This window comes from Alligator mississippiensis, chromosome 5, assembly GCF_030867095.1.
Source record: "Alligator mississippiensis isolate rAllMis1 chromosome 5, rAllMis1, whole genome shotgun sequence".
Lineage (NCBI taxonomy): Eukaryota > Metazoa > Chordata > Crocodylia > Alligatoridae > Alligator > Alligator mississippiensis.
This window is the reverse complement of record NC_081828.1, coordinates 35,572,006-35,590,610: the sequence shown is the minus strand read 5'-3', so window position 1 is coordinate 35,590,610 and position 18,605 is coordinate 35,572,006. Positions and strand designations below refer to the sequence as shown.

At 42.1% G+C, this 18,605-nt stretch overlaps 1 protein-coding gene across 6 annotated transcripts in view; it reads right to left on the bottom strand.

Moving 5' to 3' along the window:
* Window positions 1-18,605, bottom strand: part of PTBP2 (polypyrimidine tract binding protein 2) — a 99,652-nt gene that overhangs the window by 16,702 nt on the left and 64,345 nt on the right. For all 6 annotated transcript variants that reach the window (XM_059728071.1, XM_019479070.2, XM_006265258.4 and 3 more), the window contains one exon: window positions 7,089-7,284. In XM_059728071.1, coding sequence (XP_059584054.1) covers window positions 7,089-7,284 — 196 coding nt within the window. The remainder of the gene's footprint in view (window positions 1-7,088; window positions 7,285-18,605) is intronic.

Genomic DNA, 18,605 nt, shown 5'->3' with positions numbered 1-18,605 from the left:
GTAAATCACAGGCCTTTCATTTTGGACTAATATCATGCATAATTTGTACTACACATAAGGAGGTGCCAAAGTTCTGCTTGAAAGTGTGCTTATGGAGTACCTGTGTTTAAACTTGCAGCAATTTCAAAAAAGATAGCATGCATCAATTCTGGATGAACTTAGTGTATGGGTACTATTTGCAAATTGCTACAGCCATGTTTAATTTCAAGGCTAATTTCTTTTCAAATTTCCTCCTCACTTATCTGTAACTCAAGAGAGCAGGGTCTGACAGTAAGGACAGGGGGAAGATGCTACCAGGGGAAAATGTTGGGGAGAAGCAGAGAGCAAAGAGACTACCTGACACCCCAGATTTATTTTCCCTCTTCTAGCAGTGGAAGAGGAACAAATTCAAGGCAAACCTGCAATAATTAGACTATACCTGGACAATTATAATAAAATTTAAAAAATTCCATATATAGATTCTAGTTATTGGGGGGTCATCTTCTATTCTAGTAAATATGGTAACATTCTAGGTGAAATAAGATGTTAAATCAAATCTCAATTCATGAAAAAATGTATTTTATGATCCTCAGTTTTGGGGACTGCATTTCAAGAAAGATGGAACAACTTTGAGAGACCACAGGAGAGCAACAGAAATGTTGAACAGCTTAGAAAATGACTTGGAAGAAATAACTGAAAGAATCTTAAAAGACTTGTTTAATCTTGAGGGAACATATAACAATCTTCAAATATATAAAAGGTTACTGAGAAAAAAATAAGTTATAAACTACTCTTTGTGTCCATTCAGGATAGGGTGTGAATTAATAAGCTTTGATCACTAAAGAGATTTAGTTAAAATTAGTGGTAAAACTTTTTCACTGTAGAAATAGTTCATCATTGGGATGGATATTATCTAGAGTCTGTGGACTTTTCTTCATTGAGGTTTTTAAAGAGTGGGTTTTTAAGATAAGGATCTGCCAGGAATGGTTTATGTATTGCTGATGATACCCCGAGGCAGGGGAATAGAGTCAGTCAGGGGTCTCAAAGACAGAGGCCCATCACCTGGTCTACAATGCTGCCTGTGGGTCACAGACCAGTGCAGTCCATGCAGCATGCACTGCCCCATGGCCTGCATGCATGCCTATGTGCAGAGCATAGATAATGCAAGCTGCACAATAACACATGGGGCCAGGTCTGGGACAGGTTCCTCATAGACAATGTTCCCTCTAAGGAGCACTGGTCTGTGAGCACGCCGTCTCAGTACAGTGTGGGACACTTACCGAAGCGGGCTGAGGGCCGGAGGCTGGAGCTAGGAGCCAGGGCCTGGAGCTGGGGGCTGATGGCTGGAGGTTGGGGCTGGGGACCAGAGGCTGGAGCCAGGGGGCCAGGGGCAGGCTCCGCTAGCTCCGGTGAAGTGCTCCGCTCCCCTGCATCAGAGCCAGGGAGTTGAGCGCTTCCCCAGAGCCAGCGGAGGCCATGTGGGACACGCCCCTGGAGGCCATGCTGGGGAGCGGAGCAGTATCCTGGAGCTGGCAGAGCTTCACTCAGGACAGGCAGCGGCTCCTCCCCGAGGTGAGGCAAGGCAAGGCAGGGATGGAGGCTGGGGTGGGCGGCTGGCGCGGGCTCCGCCGGCTCCAGGGAAGTGCTCCACTCCCAGGCCCTGATACGGGGGAGCGGAGCACTTCCCCGGAGCCGGCAGAGCCTGCATCAGGCTCTGGCTCCAGCCTCTCCTGGTGCGCAGCCTTGAAAAGGCTGTGTGCGGCTGCTCTTTCAGTTGTGTGTGGACGTGCACGCGCGCACCTTAGAGGGAACCTTGCTCATAGATCCAGAGCCAGTCCAAATCAGGCCACAGCCCAGCTGTGCATGCTGGATCCAGCGTACAGGATCAGTTTGGCATATGCAGCATGAATACCTGGACCAGCCCTGTGCGCAGCATGCTGTGAGGGTCAGCCCTACACGCAGTCAATCTGACATGATTCATCACTTCATTGCTGCTCTGAGAATTCTGAATAACCCCTATGAAAATGACCATCATGCCAATTTAATTTTCTGCTCTGGAACCCCATGCCTTGAAGAGGTCTGCCCACAGATTCAAATTGACAATGAGCTAGTCAACATTCATTTCATATGTAAAAGTATATCCTAGTATCTTAATGCAGTAAGCTCCCACACCCTCCTTAAAAAGATAGAAATAGGAGGAGGAATGCTACATACATCGATGGTGTTGGGCCATTTCAACTTTGGGAAAGCTTTCCAATTGTAATTCAAGCAGTTTTCAAGCACTTGCAACAAGTGTTTTATGTAATACAAAAAGATAAAAACAGTTCATGTTAATATAAAGTTCAACTGGCAAATTGCCACCTTCTTTAAATCCTCACACACTGCTCTGCTGAACATAAAGCCGAGCTAATGCTAAGGCAAGATAGCTGTTGTTCTACAAGTAATAATTCATAAGAGGTAACAGTTTAATCACTGTAGAAAAAAAATGTCAAAAGCACTTAGGTGACTGAGGGGCCTAACTTCAGTGACTTTCCATGTGCTTTAGGATCCAACGGCACTTACGTGCTTTTGCCAAATCTACCATGATTCTAATACCCACAATTAGTACATATCAAAAGCAATGCACTGATACCATCAAATTTTCCTCACTGTGGGTTTCTATTTATGCTGGGTGAATGGACAAAGCTGACACTGAAAACAATTACACACATACACTGCCCCTTGCCCCCCCACCTTTGCAGCCTTTAACATTACTTTACCAAGTAAAATTCTGCAAAGTTAGGAAACGTGACAATGTAGGTGGTTCATACAACATTAACTTATATGCAGTTGAAAGTCAAATTATGACACAGCCTTTAGCAGTTTAGCACCTACTATTTTTCCATAGGATCCCTTCTTCGTTCAATGCATGGAATGGATGGGGCATACATTAATAAATACTTGCAATATTTTTTCCCTTTTGCTCAATGTGTGACCACATTGCAAATCCTGGTTTGACAACAAAATTGTTAATTTCCTGAAGGACTTCTTTAAGGTACTTACCGCTACCTCATTCATGTTCTTCACAATCTGACTTATTTTACCCACTCCCTTTCAACTGTGAGGTTTTATAAATTCAATTTTACATACTGGAAATTAGAGTATATACAAATTTGGATGCTAATTTTAGACATAAGAATTTAATTTTTCAGGGAACCCAGCATTTCCTAGCACTATGAACAGGCCAAGCACAACTCCTATTGACTTCAATGGCAGCTGCAAATGATCAGGACTTCTATAAATCAGACAAGTCTCAAGATAAGTATTTAAATACCACAAACTGCATCACATTGGAACTCTGAAACACTGATGGGAATCGGACAGCATTCAATTGCCTTAGCTAGACTAATTCTTTTACTTCCTGCATTCCTGTGCCTCATCCACTAAATACCCAACTTCAATAACAAATGAAACAGGAGTTCTAAGAGAATAGCTTTCTTTTACCGTATAACCTTGATTCAACACTAGAGTAGGTCCATCCTGTACTCTAAAGGAGGCAGAGGTCCAATGGAAAAAATGTACAATTGTGTCATGAACAGGGAAATACTTAAAGCAGGCTTGTCCAACATGCAGCCCACCAAGCCATTTTCTGTGGCCTGCGGTGCTGCAATGGGAAATGAAAGTAAACACTGTTTACTTTCGTTCCCACCCCTTGACCCTCCCCCAGCCCCTCAGCAGCTTCCTAATGGCTGCTGAATGGCTGGGGAAGGGACAAGGTTCCCACACGCACTGCGTCATCTTGACATTGCCGACACGGTGCATGTGGGAAGAGGAGTAGCCGGCAGCAAAAGCGAAGGTCATCAGTGCCGTTCGGGGCAGTCCCGGGCAGAGCTTGTACTGGCCAGCACCGCGGGCAAGCGGCGCCCAGCTGGGCACACATGGGCAAGGGAAGCAGGGACGAAATCCCCCCCAGACCCTCCCTGGTCAACTTCCCCCACGCTAAATCACCGCTTGCACCTGGCTCTGCCCCTCAGGGCTGTAGCTGGGGAGAAGGAAGCATCTTCCTGAGGCCCCAGCACCTTCCCCACTCGACGGTACCTGCGTGGTTCATCTTCCTGTTGGTGGGTGGAGAAGTTGCAACCGGGGGCTGCCTGGGCACTGCCCTATGCCCAGCTTGCAGGTCCCCGTGTGAGCACGTGGCGCCGGCCCGGGCTCACTGCGCCGCCTCTGCTTCCTCCTCCTCTCTCCCTGGCAGAGGAAGCCCGCCCCCCCCGCTTTTTTTTTCCGGCTCCAGGCTGGGTCCTTTAAGCCCCACGCCGGGGGTGGTCTGCACTGCATCGGTGGGGAAGGGGCGGCACGGTGCAGTGTGGGGATGAGTACGCGAGAGTGAAACATGGCTGCCCAGCTATTAACGGGGCCATGTCCCCGGGCAGGATGCTGAGGAGCCCGTGCAGGGGTGCCACACACGTGTGCACTCATGAGGAGGAAGCACAAGGTCACACTTCTGCCTTTCTCCTCCTCCTCCTCCTCCATGGGAGCCGGGGACAATGAGGGTGGCGTGCACATGGCTGTGTGTGAAGACTGGGCTCCTTGTCCCCAATGGAGCTGGGCAGCGTCCTGAGGCACTGCTTCTCCTCCTCCTCGCTGCTGCTGCTGGAGGCCAACAGCTGGCTGCTCTTCCATGGCTTCTTCTACCTGGTGCTGTATGCCCAGGTGTCCCAGGGCAAGCCTGCATTATGCTTCTTTCATTGAGAAGTGAGTAGAAGCAAAAGTGTTTATTTTAGTCAAGTGTTTGCATTATTTCATTGTTGCTTTTATATTGTTTTTATTTTGGATTTTAAACACATTTCCAGACCCATTTCATTGTCACTTCCTGCAACTTCATTTGTGTCAAAGGTCACATGACATCACTTCCTGATGTGATACCACTTCCTGTGATGTCTTTGAGTATGGCTCGTTGGCCACTGGGTGATAAAAAGTTCATGATCTGGCCCCACATTCAAAAAGGTTGGACACCCCTGACTTAAAAGCATGTGGAGGTGAAAGAAGAATTGCAGGTTGCTTATAGTGCCTGGCACCATTTTCATGGTAATTCCTTCCCTTGCCCTCCCCCGCTTGGCTAAGGGTCCCCAGCAGCCCTGCACCCCTTGCCTCTGATTGGCAAAGAGGACTGCCCTTCACATAGCCCCTCCCCTCACCGTTGATTGTTGCCATCATCTTGGCTGTTCCTCTTCAGGCTAGTGGCTTCCCCCTTCCACTACTCTGCAAGTTGCGAGGCCTGGCCCAAGGGCTGTTGGCTAGCTCCCACTGACTGGGAGCCAACATTTTATTTTTAGTATTTTTTTTTCTGTTGATTCCATGCAAAATTGTGGAGAGTGTGTTTTTGCAGTGATTGTGGAAGCCACCTTTTTTTGGTGGTTTCTGTGAAAATTGTGAAATCGTGAAATTGAGTATATCCTTAGTCATGAAGAAGTGTATTACAATGCATTCTTTAATTAAGCTACTTTAATGTGCATCAACGCTTAAAAGTTGATGTCTCAACTTCTGAAAATGTGATTTTGTAATATTAACAAGGTTTTTTCATGTAGGTTTTTTTTAATATGCAATTACTTACATTTTTATATTTTAAAAGAAATTTGAAAAAAACCCAAAATTCTATCTTGTGGCAAGCTGACACTCACATGGTTGCTTGCTCTCCACCTTAATTACCCATCAGCCACCCTGTCCACGATCCCCATTACCACTGGCTTCCAGGTGAAAGCTAGCTCAGTGTCTCTGTATCATGTGCCATGTAAACACACCTTCTGACAAAAGATAAAAAACAGCTTCCAATTACAACTGCGATCAGTTACCAGACCATGCCTATAACTAACTACTCCAAGGGAAACACCACAAAAAAATCCCAAACAGGCAAACAACCTATTCACTAACTGATAAAGCACTTTTCATGAATGGCAACTCTTTCTTCATGTGCTCTTTCTTGAGCACTGGTCAGCAACCTTTTCAATTACAAGTCAGAATGACAGAGCTCAGGTCAGACCTAGCCGCTGTCACATCTCCTCACCACAGCATGAGAGAAGCCCCTGCCACTGAATACTGCCAACGTTCCACATCCATGAGCTAGATCCAATGGCTCCATGGAATAAGATGGATCTGGCCCACATGACCATATACTGCCAACCCCCGTTCTAAAGAAAGCAGCCAACAAGGAGGCAAAATAAGGAATGCACCACAATTCACTGGGTCTTGTGAAATTATCTAGACCAAATCTGAACTCTGTTGATCAAAACAAGCCCAAAAACACACAACACTCAAGACATCCTTCAAAATAACACAACTATGAAAAAATGGAATGCAGTCAGTGAAGTTCAGTGTTGATAAATTAAAAAAGAATGTAAAGATAGAATATGATTTGAGAGAGAATTATTGAATAAGTACACTGTACTGAATGAATTGTCTCTGCCAGTAACCCAAGAGTGTAAGAGGTTATGACAGTGTACTTATCTGACAGTGTAACGATATCTATACACTGCTCCGGGCATCTCAGCTGCTTCTTCTGATGGTTTCTAATACCTTGTCAGCTCCTGAGCTCACATACCAGAGCATTAGATGTTAAGAGTTCCAATGTATACAAGGGAAAAACCAAAAACGATCCTTACAGAAACACAGAAGTTTAAAGATGTATTTTTTCACTGCATCTTTACAGAAATTATAGTGCAATACCTCTGATCTCAAGTGAATAATCTGTGAAGAAAAATCGACACTGAAAACTATGAAAACAAGGAAGCATTTTTATGACCAAATAACAATAGAGATAAGGACTCCAATTCTGTTCCCATAAACTCATGCAAGCCTCCTAATTGGATGATTACAGGAAATTAAAAATGTAAACAGACAACTGTTGGGTATTTTCCATCTACCCAACATCTGTCCCATTACCATCTGTCACATCTATTGACAGAGTAAGTGATGAGGGACAGAACCTGTTTTTATGAACAACAGTGAAAAACTCTGATGGAGGATCTCAGGCTCTAACATAATATTAATCATTGTAGTTATCAAGTACTTTTAATTGTTTGCATTAGATGAATTGGGATCAAGGGTGGGAGGCTGAAGATTAAAAATCATACCTAAAAGTGAGGTCTCTTTGGCAAATGCTGCAGCAATAGCTGGGTCCAACGCTGGCTGCCCATCACCAGATGGAAGATCGGGTCGAGTATAGTCCCTACTTTTATCATTGTTGTACTTTACATTTAAATTCACCAGTTTGGAAAAATCAATCCGTAGAGTACAGCAGGCATTGTAAATATTTTGGCCATCTAATGCCTGACAGAGAGAGAGAGAGAGAGAAAATTATGATATATATATTTTAATATAGTCACACAAATTTTGAAATTTGGTAAAAATTAGCATACATCTGTCCATTTGTTAGTTTAAAACCAAAAAGAAGAGGGAGAGGAAAATGCAAAAGTAATTACAGGAAGCTTTATATTTAAATTTCTATTACTCAGAAAAAGTTTATATACCCAAATCCCTAGAGACTGCCACCAACAGACATATTAATGTAGTGATACTCAAGAGCTAGCTTGTCAGATTCAACCTTTTTAAAGTAATCAGCAAAAGGACATTATTTTACTACCATGACTTTTGTTCGACCTTGAAAGATGACCCGCATAGATGGTTAAAAGAAAAATACTTGGTAAGTTCATTTTAGTGACCATTTCTTGTGAAACGGTATATTTTCCACAATTAATATTCTTGGTACTTTTGAATGAACACTAGTTCAACTTAAAAATCACAGGGCTTCTAAAAAAATTAGAACCTTGCATAAATCAGGCATTTTTGGAGGTTTGTAAGATGTCACATAAACTAAAATTATACCAATTTAAAAACAAATCTATCTATGGCCCTAACACTAAAAGGTGTTATTTTGCTGTTCTTTCCAGCAACAAGATGATCAAATGTAGAGCTTCAACAGCCAAATGGACAATCATATGTGGAGAACTTTAATTTTTTAATGTTGGAGTGCACCAATAGGAATTTCTGGGGCCAATACTGATAGCCGATTTTTAAGGAGACATATCAGCCGATACCAAACTGATATGCAGCCCTGCAGCCTGGAGAGTGGCATCCCGCTGGCAAGTCTGTTGGGGGGGGGGGGGGGGAAGGGATGGGGGGGAAGGAGCATGGGGAGGGTGCAGATCGAGGTCGCCACAGTGAGGGAGAGAAAGGGCCTGGGGCTGAGGCAGGGGCAGGTGCTGCCCAACTGGGGTGGGGTGGAGTGGGGCACAGGATGGAGCCACAGCTCATCTGGGGAGCATGGGGGGAGGGGGAGCTCCCACCGCTGCATGCACCCCAGGAGGGCATAGAGTGTGCACCCCTGGATATGTGCGTGGGACAGGGCAGGCTGCCACTGCAAGCTGGGGCCGACGCTGCACTGGGCTCTTCCCAGCAGGGGTTAGGCTGCTCTCAGGGCAGGCAGTGGTGGTGCTGGGAAGAGGAGTTGAGGGGGGCCACAGCAAATTTTGGGGTGACTGCAGCCACCCCTTAACCCCACCCCCCCAGGGCTGCCACCCGAAACAGCCTGGCTCAGCCCCCACCAGAAAGAACCTGGCACAGCCCCGGCCCGAGTCCACAGTGGCAGCCTGCCCCACCCCTGCAGGATGAGCCGCAGTTCCGTCCCATGCCCAGCCCTGCCCCAGCTGGGTAGCGACTGCCCCTGCCCTACTTCTACTCCCTCCCTCACCACAGGGGCCTCGATCTGCCCCCCCCATGCCCCTACCCTTGCCCCTTTCCCCACAGACTTACCAGCCAGAGCCAGCTGCTCTTCACATTGCCGAGCTGTGCTCCTGGCTGCGTGCACGCATGTAGTATTTATCAGCCACATTACTGGCCAATCAGACAAAAAAAAGCCGACTGCCGATACTCTCAATTTTCCTCATATTGGTACTGATCCGATATGGAACCGATGTATTGGTGCATCCCAAGTTTAAAGTATTATTTTGTGGGAGTAAGGGAACAGAATATCAGAAATGTAATTTCTGCTTATATTAAAAACATCAAATATGCTTGACATTTTAGTAAAAAATAAACTACCTTTACTTACAAATGTGAATGTCACATATACAGATAGTGCATCAAAAACTGTCAGATGATTCTGGACAACTAACAGTTGCTTGTGTCTTTGAAAATATTACATTTTTATTGCACTTAATTTTGATGAAATTAATGGAAATATTATTTTTCAACTACTTGAAGGAATTTATGTTGATATTTTAAATTAAGTAAGCTTGTGCTTAAAAAAAAAGAAATGGCCCAACAACTCCAACATAGGGTTTTGGTATTTCAAGAAAGCAGAGTGGACATTAAGAAGAAAAAACTGCTTACTGGAAATGTTCTGTTTTGTTCTATGACTTAATTCACAGTTTTCTACCACAGGACAAGACAGGGCAGATTTCCATATACTTCAAATCGTTCAGTCCTTGAGGAACTATAGTAGGTTACAGAGGGCTTAAGCTACCCCGACTAATTATACACAAACTATCCTTATCTCAGATCTTGGAATCCTTTAATCAATTCTTTAATTGTACAGGGAGAAAAAAATGTTTTCCAAATTATCCAGTTATAAAAAAGTGAACCACAGAACTATTAACCCATTTATGGAATGCGAATATTAAGAATTATTTTATTTACACAGTATTTTGGATATTTGTCCCTTCTTTTCAGAAGGCATTTTCTTCAAAAAGTTCTCACAAGAGAATGACCCAAAAGAAGTAATACTACAACATATTTTAAACATAAAACAGACAAATGACCAATACAAATACAACTTTCAAATACTGGCCAGCTAAGTGGCCTACAGAACACACTAACAGGGAGGGAGGCGGGGGGGTAGAAGTAGGTTTCTTGTATCTGGATGCGAGTGGCAGTTTGTAGACATTACTGGGATGGGTGGGAGGCTTCACTTCTATAATGGGCTGGGCAGGGAGGCTGTGGTTGGGGGGCGGGGGAAACTACATTTTTCTGGTTTTGGGTGATATTTGGAAAATCCAGTTTGTGGGTTGAGGATGGTCGGATGGACGGGCAGACAGGTCTTAAGAGAAGTGAGAGCAGATATTTGGCTTTGGCTCAACAGAACTAATAAATCCAAGAGGAATTCTTGTTCTTGAAATTGGTTATAAATTACAATGTTTAATACGGTAGTTTGTGCCATGTAGTTGTTTTGCACACAAACTGAAACAGACTCAGGCTGACTTCAGAACCTATCCTAACTTACACAGGACACACTGAAAAAGGACAGAACTGTGAGCTGAACAAGTCACAAGAACAGAGAGCATAAGCCTGGTCGGCATTTTACTGATAGTATATGGCACTTGAAGCAACTAGAATTTTCATCTCAAAGTCAAATATCAAGTACTTTCTAATGTTGGGCTTGAGGAGAAAGATCTCATTTAAACAAGTATGCAAACACAAAAAAGTGCTAAGGGATGAATGGTTTAATGTGGGAGAATTTAATCACCAGCTTCAGAAAAAAATGTTCTTGCTATAAAATCTGAAGTAAGGTGGATCCTGTCTTCATAGCCAAAAGCTTACTCATATTGCAAGCTGATGTCACTGCCATCAAGAAAGCTATATCCCACATTAAAAAGCTGAGTTCACAAATATAAAGTGATCAAAAGGAGCTATCGTTAGTTTAGTCCAAAGAACAGTAACAAGTGACCAAATATAGGATGTTTTCAAATTTGTCAAGCCACATATGAAACTAAGGATTATAGTGCAAATACTGACTCATGTTCAACCAGCTTATAATAGTCGCAAGTAGTCAGCAAATTAACGGAAATGCAACTGGTCTATAATCTAGAAAGACAACCCTAGGCAGGCACTTTTCCAGAGGGCATTTAGAGGGATCCATGAGTTTCCATCTACATTTTTAACTTAAAATTGCAAGTCCTTCTACTATGATCCATCTAAAAAAGAATATATGTTGATATATGTTCTCAAGACCTCAGAAGTTCTCTCTCTTGCTAGGAGTCAATGTCAGAAAGGAAGCTCTATTTTAACCCAGGATCAAGATGCCCCGGTTGACAGACTTTCAATTTTAAAGGCCACCTGCAGACTTAAGAACTACATCTGCTCTGGGCAACATAAGGCTCCATCAAAAACTATGAAATCTTCTCTCCTCTGAGGATGGTCAGTAACTTTGATATAAGAGGTACTAGCAGACAAGTACAGAGCATATAAAGACAATGCCAGTATCATAAGCAGAATAAGCCTTCCCAGAGACAAACTTGTAGTTCATATTCTCTAAGAATACAGCACATCCAGGACAAAGTCGTCTTCTGCATTTGCTGGGCTTCTTGACATAGGAGGGGCAATCCAGAGCTTCCCTCTGAGGCAGATAAGCCATCATACCCATATAAAGGAAGATCATTTGAAAATGTCTGCATAAGGACTCCGTCTCCAAACTTTGGGCACACTTTTTCTTGATGAGGTTACACAGATTACAGGGGTATTTCCTTCCTTCACGTTGTACTTTTCATTACATATCCTGAATTTGAAAATCCAGTCCTGGGAGGTCGTCTATGTATTACCATCATCACAAAATTGTCCTGAAATTGGTACACAAATGCAAAGGGAAAATTCCTGTGGAAACTGGAATTACTTCTACTATAAAGTGAGGATTCATCAAGGATACCCAGACCTATACATCAGAAGTGCTCTGAATGCAGAGTACCAGACCTAACATTCACAACACAATTCAAGTGATCAGCTATGATAAAATTTCTCTACTAGATTTATGATGCTTTTATCCTACACCAGGTCAGGAAGGCAAAGCTGAGCTGTGTCAAACAAAGCTCTAATGTATACCAATTGTTTTGAAGGTATAAACTGGAAGTTAGGGTGTAGATAAAGTTTTCTGCAGCAAAGGCTGGCAAATATTACTTCTTAAAGATGATAATATGACAATATCATCATTTAGGTATCTGCAGGGTCCATCTGCTTTACTTTAGAAGAGCCTTGATGTTTACAGACCAGCATTGCTGCATGTTCTTAATACATTTTTGCCTACCGAAGAAATAGGCATTCTGCCTCTGGGGATTGTGTTGTCTTCAAATTCGGTTGAAGATACAACCAGTCATTATTATTCCACCTGGAGGTAGTGATGAAAATATGGATGAACATGGCCATAAGCTTATGCTACAGGAAATGGCAGTTTCCTAGAAAACAACTGGTGGAGAAACGCATTTTTTGCTGCTTTGGTTATCCAAATAAGCAAGAAGTTCCATAGGGCTTCAGAGCGCACACACTTATTTTCTCAGAACCCTGAAATGAATACCATCTCTTCTTGGTACTTACATCACTTGAGTTTTTCAAATTGCTTTTACTTCCTCAATAAGTCTTCAATTTCTATTAAGGCCACATTCTGATTTCCTGTGAAATTTTAATTTCTCCATGATCTTCTGCAGTAAAAACTGATGGAAAATCCATTAAAAATGTCTTTATTATTTCATCATGCTTTTAAATTCAGAACCCCATGCAACCCACTGAAGGACTAGTCACAGGTCTTCTTGCTTCTAATATACTCTAAATATATTCAAAAGGGGAGCAAGTTATTTCTTCTCATCTGTCGTCTCCTTTCCAGTTAATGCCCTATTCAGCTGGTAGGGTCTATATTGTTCAGATAAGGATTCTGTTTTGTTGTGTTTTTTAATGTATTTTTCAATCCAGTAACAACCCTGAAAATGGTAGATATTTTTCATTAGTTCTGAGGGGAAAGGACATCTTTCCTTCTAACATGATGGTCTCATATGGTCTCTAGGTTGATGCCATTCATGATTTTGCATTTATTAAATATTCAGACAACTTTAAACATCCTCAATTTTAAAAATTCTCCTTTTAAAATTACAGAGTTAAACGAAAGGGAAGCTCATCCTATACAGGTAGTCCTCGACTTAAATGTTTCGAGTTACAACTTTCTGACATCAGTTTCAACTTTCCAACGCTCGAACTGATGCAATGCCACGTCAGTGAACAAGTTCAATGTGTCACCCATCTCCCTGGAGAACATCTGTCCACACTTCCTTAGACACTTGCTTTAAGAAAGCAGACAAGACTCCAAAAAAACCTGCAGCCAAGATTCCTGAAAAGACTCCAGCCAAGAGCCCTTCAAAAAGACCAGCAAAGTCACCTCAAATAAGTCTTTCCAAGTCAATACGTTTGCTATTTACAATATAAATACATTAATGTAGCTATATTATTAATCTATAATTGAATGAGTTCTGGGTTATTTTTGGTGAAAATAGGGTATCAGGCCTTGTTTTAGGAACCAAACCCCATTTATAACATTGTTTCCTATGGGAGAAATAATTCTGAGTTACATTTCAACTTAAAGTGCAGTTTTCAGGAATAAATTATGTTGCAAGTCCGAGGACTGCCTGTATTACCATATTTACTTGGCCAGATGACAACCCTGATTATAAGACAACCCCCAAATAATTAAATTCTATATATGGAAAATTTATAAATTTGTTATAATTTTCCAGGTAAAGAATCTAATTATTGGAGCATGCCTTGAATTTGTCTCCCTCCCACTGCTACAGCAGAAAAAAAAATCTGGGGGCGAAAGGGGGTTCAGGTCACCCCCTTGTCCTCTGCCTCCCCCACAATGTTGATCCTTTCTCCCCTCTTTACGATCAAACCTGGCTCTCCCTGAGCACATGGAAGCGAGGAGCAAATATGAAAACACTGTCCTTAAAATTAAACATAGCTGTATTTATTTCCATATAACACCTGTAGACTTAGTTCATCCAGAACTGATGAATGTTACTTATTTTGAAACAGCTACAAGTTTTAGTCTAGGTACTCTATAAACACAGTTTTGCACCTACTTACGTATAATACAAACTTTGCATGATATTAATCTGAAGCCAAAAGGCCCCTGGTTTACCATATAATTCATCGGGTTAGGTCCCACCAGAATCAACAGCATTTCAAACCATGGTGACCTCATAGCTCAGCACTGATCAGTGTGCGTGTATAGCAGGCATTGGGGGAGTCCCTGTTCCCCCAAGCACTACCAGGAGTGACTAGAAATAATGGTCACAAGCTGGCAGAGGGTAGATTCAGACTAGACATCAGGAGGCACTACTTCACAGTCAGGGCGGCTATGATCTGGAACCAACTTCCAAGCAAAGTGGTGCTGGCTCCTACCCTGGGGGTCTTTAAGAGCAGGCTAGACGAACACCTTGCCAGGGTCGTTTGACCACAATACTCTTTCCTGCCATGGCAGGGGGGTCAGACTTGATGATCTGCTCAGGTCCCTTCCTACCCTACCAACTATGAAATTACGAAACTATGAAATATTCCAGATACACCCCCACAAAGGATATACGTGCTAACTAGTACCCCCACTCATGACTAGAACTGGGTGTTCTTGTCATGAGTCCTAGGATGCTCCAAAAAAGTATGTACAGATAAGGCACAAGGCAAACCGGTCTGGTTTCACTTCATGGAGGGTGGAGTCACATTAATCATATGCACCAGGCTAAGACAGGGGGCTATAGAAGGATCCTGGGTAAATAGTTTGGGGCACTGTTTTGTGATGTTTGCTAGGCATTTATGGCTGGTGAAGAAAGAGGAATTATTGGAAATGAGAAAAAAAGCTGCAGCTCAACTGTGGGCATGAAAAGGAAGTAAAAATATATGCACTGTGGTGGCTCACCATGGAAAGAGTCAATGCTGAAGGGGACTGTGCTCAATGACTGTGCTACCATGTCTTATTCAGATGGGTTACACTAATCTGTCCTTTTGATAGGTTTCTATCAGCATCTTGACCTTTTGGCTAAGATTAAGCATCTCTGGCACAAGGAGGAGGATGTCAGGGAGGGCTCTGGCCGTCTTGCTGTACCTCCAGGCCCAAAGTACCTTCAGGCCCAGTGCTAGTTTCCTCCAGAGGGAACACCTGCCTGTTTTTATTTTTAATGGAAAAAAAGTTCCCATCAGTATGTTTGCCCCACCTGGGCAATGTGTTTTATAGTTAAGCTCAGTGCTGGCTGCATTTAAATCAACTTCATAGTTGGTTTCCATTGCTGAGCTCATGCTGCTTTTGGCAGCAGTTTACCAGTAGACATTATATTTAATGATGTTTCCTTGTATGTGATAATAAGATGAGGGGATTTTTTTCTTCCCATGCTGACTGGAGAAAACCCTTGTCTTGTATTTGAGTAAATATGGTACCTAACATGAGCACAAAGAGCATCACTATTACCCTACGAAGCTTTGTTTCACATAGATTCTATCTCCAATATACTAACTCACATTTGCATTATCCTTTGTCAAAACTAAGTTACGCTGCTTTAAAAAGAAGGGTCGCTTTTCATATCATAACTGGTTATCACATCAGATTAAATGTCAATGTGTTAAAAATTAAGTGTTGCAAGTTACTTGAAAGTTCTTTTAATCCTTTCACATATTTAGCTCATACTGGAACTAGAGTCTATAGTATCCAGCTTTACCGCTGTTAACTGAATTAAAATCAAGTGTGTTCCTTTTTAGGTGCCACCTACCTGAAATTATCTTTGAACAGCATAGGCAGGGCACATACAATCCATAGCTACAGAATCTACCCTTTGCTATGAGTTTGCTCCAAAATGTGAATTTACATTTTTGTTAAAAGAAACCAAAAACAAACCCTAAACTGCTGTCAAAGAGAACTTGTCAAATGCAAAACAAGTGTCAACCGACATAAAGATGTCTATACAAATATACAGACATTCTGAAATAAAAAATTAAACACAGACAACTCCCCTTTGAGTTGTTAAACAATCATTATTATAGTAATAATGAATCATTTAAAGAGAAAATCCAGTTTCTTTGTTATTAAAATTACTTAAAATTTAAAGTTTGGAGCTTATGTATGGACAGGCTGTTTCATTTTAAAACAAAATTTATTGTAATACCTGCTTTCCCCTCACCTCTGACACCACATGATTTGTATTGGAAAGAGCTATGTTCATAATTATATTGTAAATCTATATAGACATCTGGGGGGAAAAATATTACAGAAAGGTGCTTTTCCAAAATCAATCTGGTACTAAGCCTTCCCATCTAACTAGAAATTTTAAAGTTTGACATTTTCTCAACTGCAGAACACCGTAAACAGGACTGACCACGATTCTCTTCTCAAAAACTTGTATTTTGTTTTATGTGACTTCTCCCATTTCCTGCTTATCCTCCTACTTTCCTAAATGTTACTTCAGTATCTTTTTGAAGGTTCTATCACCTGCTCTTATGCTTTCAGTATGGATCCTGAAGGGCACTGTCTGGTCATCTCCTCTTCTTCTGTACCCAGTAACTGGGTAATCACATATTTGAAGGCTTCTTCATCTATCTTCTTTATGATGACCGCTCTCAGCTCTACCTTACTACTTCATATTAGTCTTCACTGTTAATACTAAGGATATATAGCGTGCTTTTTCTTTTCTCTTTTTACAGGTGTTACTTGTCAACTTTAGCTGAGGCTGGCCAAAGATGTGCTATTATTTTTGCACATACAACATGCACCTTTTTCCAAAAAAACAGCGGTTGGATATTGTAGTGTGTTTTACACTGGAGAAACTTAGTAAGAGAAGAGCAATTTCTGCCCTGCTGGAGAAAAGGAAAAATAAAATCTGCATATGACTCAGGGAACAGAACAATAAGGAGATTGGTCCCTGACTGCTGCTTACTCAGTTACTTACTACAGGAAAAGATCTTTTCTTTTTGACATTCTGCTTTCAAAGAACAGAGCACGAAAGGATGGGATGGGACAGGACAGGACAAGACAGGAAAAAAAGATGTGTATTTTATTCTGGAGTGTGTGAATGTGAGAAAATATGGTCATTTCCTCCAAAATCCACCTTCCTCTCATCCATGGATAACACTACCTGCTTTCAAATCACTTAATACCAGAACTTTTCCATTATCTTTGACTGAGCCTTCCACAAATGTAGGTTACCACCTCAAGATCTAAAAAAAATCTTACCATTTCTTCGCTAAAAATTGCCTAAGTCTAGCCTTCCATTTCAGTCCATTGCTAAAATTCTCAAATAGGCCCTTATCATTTCCTATCTTGATAAATGCAAACTTATTCCTGGTGGGTCCACTCAAAACAGGATCATATATTGATAATGACAGACTTCTTCATTTTTCTCTGGGATCTCTTCCCACTTTCAAACAAAAGTTATTTGCCTTTACATTTACAACCTTCCATGACTTAACCCTACTGTATTTCTAAACTGATTTACTATGGAGTTCGGTGCCTTCATGCAGCACTGTCCCCTTGAATAATTTGGCACTTCCCCCCCCATGCCTCATATGCTTTAAAAAAAAAAAAAAGCAATAGAGATATTTTTCTAAGATGCATCAATTTGAAAAAACAAAATCTCACCTCTGCTTTGATGCCTACAAAATGCACACCTACTAGCCAACTTACGTGCTAAGGTTTCTGCTTGCTATACTAAACATGACTGATTCACTGTTATTCCAACCTTGCCTTTTTTGTTTTCTCTTCCACTGCTTCACCACCTGCTTCAGGTGAAGCTTCATGGCAAACAGATTGTCTTTTTTACTACACGTGTATAGCTCTTTACAAAAAGGGTGGCTTATGAATCCTGACATAAGCCTCTAGACCAGTGATTCTCAACCTTTGTAGACTCAAGATACCTCTCACCCCCAGAAAATGCCAACTCTTCACTTTCACTCAGTTTCTGACTGCAGAAAAATATTAGAGTAGTTCTTTTTTTTTAGCAACAGACTCAGAAAAATCACAACATGTCAGCATATTTTTCACATTACGGATTCATGTCTGAAATCATAGGGTTTATCTTGTGAATCATATATATGTGCTTCCACACCTTACACAGTGCCAATACTGCCCATGTATAAACATTCATTTTCTCCTAAGAAGAGTTGCTGCTTTCTGAGTAGAGACCACAAGTGTACAGGTGTTCAAGATTTTTCTCCCAAAGCAAAAACGGTGGCTCTGGAAGAATTTATCCTGGGAGACTGAATCTCTATACACATATTGTAAGAGAAGCCACAGCACAGTCCTCCAACATCCCAGAGTGCTTTGCTGTACCCAATAACTCCCGCATCGCCTGATACAGTGTGTTGGTCAGGCTGGACTCTACTGCTCCAGCCCAGCAGGAAGCAGAACATGCTACACTCACAAGCTGCATGCTCTGCTGCAGGGAGAGCGAGGCCGACCATGACCAGTCTAGGTTATCCAATCAGGGCACTACTTGGATGACCTGTGCACTGCTATCATCTGCCTCCAGGCTAACTGAAAGAGCCTGCAGATCACAGCGGGATGTGTGTACAGGGGTCCTCTGGCTGAGCAGCAGCATCACTCTACTCTTCAGGGCCTCAGCATTCGAATGTCTGTTCAGGGGTCTCCAGGTAAATTTTTTCTATCACAAAAACAAACCAGGAAGAATACTCCCAGGTCATCTGTACCTACATACCCAGACACTGTGTGGCATGCTGCAGTCACCTTAAACAGATCTTACAGCACACTAGTTGAGAATCACTACTCTAGGGACTAAACCACACATATACAATAGCTGGGGTCATTTTTTTCTTCATATCAAAACACACTATTATTTGAA